This window comes from Merops nubicus, unplaced genomic scaffold (genome assembly GCF_000691845.1).
Source record: "Merops nubicus isolate BGI_N331 unplaced genomic scaffold, ASM69184v1 scaffold25971, whole genome shotgun sequence".
Classification (NCBI taxonomy): Eukaryota; Metazoa; Chordata; class Aves; order Coraciiformes; family Meropidae; genus Merops; species Merops nubicus.
The window spans coordinates 68,172-71,844 of NW_008590641.1; the positions used below are offsets into that span (position 1 = coordinate 68,172).

Below are 3,673 nucleotides of genomic sequence, written 5' to 3' on the forward strand. Positions count from 1 at the left end.
GAAGGCATAATTTAATAAGACCTGATTTTGCAAGATTGCTTCCAAATAGGCACTAAGAAGCTTAATCAAGACATTCCCTCTTGACATCTTGCTAAACCTGAAGATAAAAAGAACACTGAAATAAGTACTATAGAATAAATTTGGAATTAACTTATAACTGCCATGTCCCGAGGAACACTAAAATTCTCGCTGCGAGCTGTGAGAATTAAGGCTCTGTTAGGAATAAGTTAGTCACGGACTTTTGTTTTCTTTTGTAGAAGAGCTTGACACGCTGATAGGCGAGAGAAGTGAAAAGCTGAGATGTGCCATGCTGTCCTGCAGCCCGGCCGGCGGTGCAGGCGCGTCGCTCCCCAGGCAGGTGGCAGTCCAGCCCCACTCCCTAGGCGAGCCCGCTCTCTCCGCGGGCGTTCCGCAGCCGCTGCGCGGCATCCACGCCCCGGGGGCTCTGCACGGCGAGAACCCGCTACCCAATCTGCTCGGGGGGCAGCAAACGGCGTGCTACACATCACCGCAGGGTTTCCCGCAAATCTCAAGTACGTTAATGCAACAGTCACCTGACCCCCAGACCCTGTTTCCTTCTGGGGAGGCTCAAAGCGAACTCAGAACACAGCCCAGCATCACGCAGGATTCCCCACTGCCGGCCCAGACCCCCCCCATGTGTGGAGTGAAGATGCTGACGGAGCACTCCACAGCCAGGACCGTGCAGGACACGCTCATGCAGGAAGGAGATCTCAGCAACGATATCGATGCTCTTAACCCGTCCCTGACTGACTTTGATCTCCAGGGTAGGTATCCAAGGCATTTTTATTTTGTAGAGTCAGGCATATTACACCACATCCCTATCCTGCAGAAATACTTCTTTTTTCCCCCCTTCCATTTTCATCCTGCACTGGTGTAAACAAACACTACCAGAATGAAGACAGGATTTTTGTCCCTTTTTAACTACTTGTCCTTGCCACTGCTGTAAAGACCAGCTTACTATGTGACTTAATTCAAGCAACATGGAATTTCATACCTTTAAAGTTTCCCGAGAAAGCTACAGATTTACATCCAGAGTTTCAAAAAACAACTTGCTTACACTTGACTGTAACTGCTGATGTTAAATACTGCAAGACAGTAATTTCAACACACAACTATTTGGTACACATCAAGAGAACTGTCATGTGAGGAGCATTCAGAGAAATAATTTTGATTGAATTAACATATTAATATTTTTGTTTATCTATATTTATTCAAACACATTCCACACCTTTTCTCAAAAGAATTCTATTTACTCCTTCACAAGGCATTCATATGGTCTATGCCCTGAGCAATTATATTTTGTGAGGTGTGTTCTTAAATACTTAGCCATGTAATACCAAAGTTCTTGATATTAAATAATGAAATCTTGAATGGACAGGATTTTGAACACTAAAAACGTCTCTTTCCATGCAAAAATAAGACAAACACCCTCACCAAGTTTCCGTGTATGTCTATACCTATTTATGCAGGCATACATATAAAGTAAAACCTGTGGGTTCCAAATGATAAAGCCCTTTCTGCACCAAATAATATACAGGAATTGCCCTCCTGCTCTGACAGAAGTGCACAAAGCACCATGACAGAACAAACAAAACACGCAGTCTTAATCCATGACTCAGCTAATGCATTTGCCATTGTACTGTCACAAATACTCTGCAGTCCTGCCATGCCCAGATTGCTTTGCTAAGATTAACAGCACAGTTCTTTGAACCCTCAAAATCAGTGTCTGCTTCTTTCAGTCAGATCCCACATTCCACTCATTTCTCTGAACTTCTTCCCGTTTTATTCAGTTAATCTGGAGGATGCTCATTTGTGATGTGGATATTCTCTACACTTCACCAGTATGGTACAATTCCAGCTTCCCTCTGTCCTGGCCCTTTCCCTTAAATTATTTAACCCTATCTAAACTTCTAATGTACTTTCCAAAATTACCCAATCTCAAATTAGAGGTCCTAGAACTTAAGGCCTGCACACTTAGAGCAAAATCATCATACACACAGTTTTAAAAAAAAAAAAAAAAAAAAAAAGAAGAAAAAGAAAAATCAAGATGAGTGGGAATTATCCCATTTGATAACCTGCAGGTGGCAGGTACAGCATCTGAGTAACAGTCTCCCTGCCACTATTCCTCTGAAGAAATCTTCAGTGATGGATGTGAAAATGACAGCCCTCCTGCAGTACCTTAACGCTTTCACTGCGATACATTCAACAGAAAGACAAGAAACTACTTGGTACATGTTAGAAAAAAGTAACATTTCAGAACTTTTTGATTTGTCAGATCAATCACATATCTATTATTTTAGTTTACAATTCTGAGAACACTATGCACTAGGAATACAAGACCACCAGTTGTACAGTAATGTTATTTGCAGCCCTGTCCCAGAAAACATCATTAGCTCTTCCATATCTTGTGAAGATAACCGAGGCCATTTTCCTGTTCAAAATTAGTGTGGGTTTGTTTGCTTGTTTGTTTTTTTAAATAGAAGTTATGGTTCATAAGGATACATTTGCAATAGAACCTGGCCAATTATCAAGTGAAATAATTTTCTTAAATTAACGCTGCTTTCTCCACTATTTAAATTTATTATGGAGACAAATTTTAGCTATCTAAACAATCTTTTTCCTTTCTCAATCACAATTGATTAAGAGCACCTACACATACAGTGTACATAACTGTGTAACTACAGCTCCTCCCCTAGAACAATGTTTCAAAAAGCGTATCTAAAGGAAGCTGAATCATTCAGTTTTGTTTGGTTACAGGAAATCTTTGGGAGGAGCTGAAAGATGACAGCCTCGCTGTGGATCCCCTAGTTCTCATTTCATCATCCCCAACGTCTTCCCAGTGTTTCCCTTCCCACTGCCAGATGGAGACCAGCAGCAGCAGCATGCAGAATGGAACTGCACACAGCAACCTGCCCGACCTACAGCTCACAACTCTTTATTCTGCCTTCATGGAATTGGATACAGTCTCTCCTGCCTACCTAAGTAATTCTGGATCCAAACCTATAGCACTAATGTGAACCACACGTCAACCTAATTATTATTATTATTGTCTAAATACAGTCCTAACCATCACACACACTTACCTAGCTGATTTATGTCAGCTGAGATGGCATCCATCAGACTGAGAACAACCTGTTTCCAGAACTCGCTCATGGAATATGTAGCTTTACTATGAGAATTTTCTACAGACAGACACTAAAAAAACCAAAAAGTTAAAACTATTTAAAGATAATATTGTTATCAGCTGAACTGGTCAACACCATTTTATCACACCACTCATCTTCTGCATCTTCCAGAAACAAATGGCTGTAACAGGAAAACAAATAATGGACTTTTCTTTTTTCTTCTTCTTTTTTTTTTTCCAATGAAAGCTGCTTGCAAATGAACACAGAAGTCAAAGCATACAATAATCTAACTTATTTCTTGGAGCCAATGATGGCAACAACATCTACTCAGACCACTCTGAAAAAAAAAAAAAAAAACCTGCACATTAAAACATTTATAGTCTCCTTGAAAGTTCTGGGTTTTGGTAAACAAGAAAATAAACTGAAAATACTGCAAGTATTAGAAGATGGAGGACTAGCTGCTGACAGACTAAACCAAAGCGACAAACATACTTTAGTGAAATATCTAAGTTTTACTGTGTTTAAAA

At 40.3% G+C, this 3,673-nt stretch overlaps 1 protein-coding gene across 1 annotated transcript in view; it reads left to right on the top strand.

The window, feature by feature from the left end:
• FOXN1 (forkhead box N1) overlaps nucleotides 1-3,038 on the top strand; it is a 25,146-nt gene extending 22,108 nt beyond the window's left edge. The window contains exons 7-8 of the mRNA XM_008950031.1: nucleotides 258-785; nucleotides 2,779-3,038. Of these exons, the coding sequence (XP_008948279.1) occupies nucleotides 258-785; nucleotides 2,779-3,038 (788 nt within the window). The remainder of the gene's footprint in view (nucleotides 1-257; nucleotides 786-2,778) is intronic.
• Nucleotides 3,039-3,673: the final 635 nt, after the last annotated feature.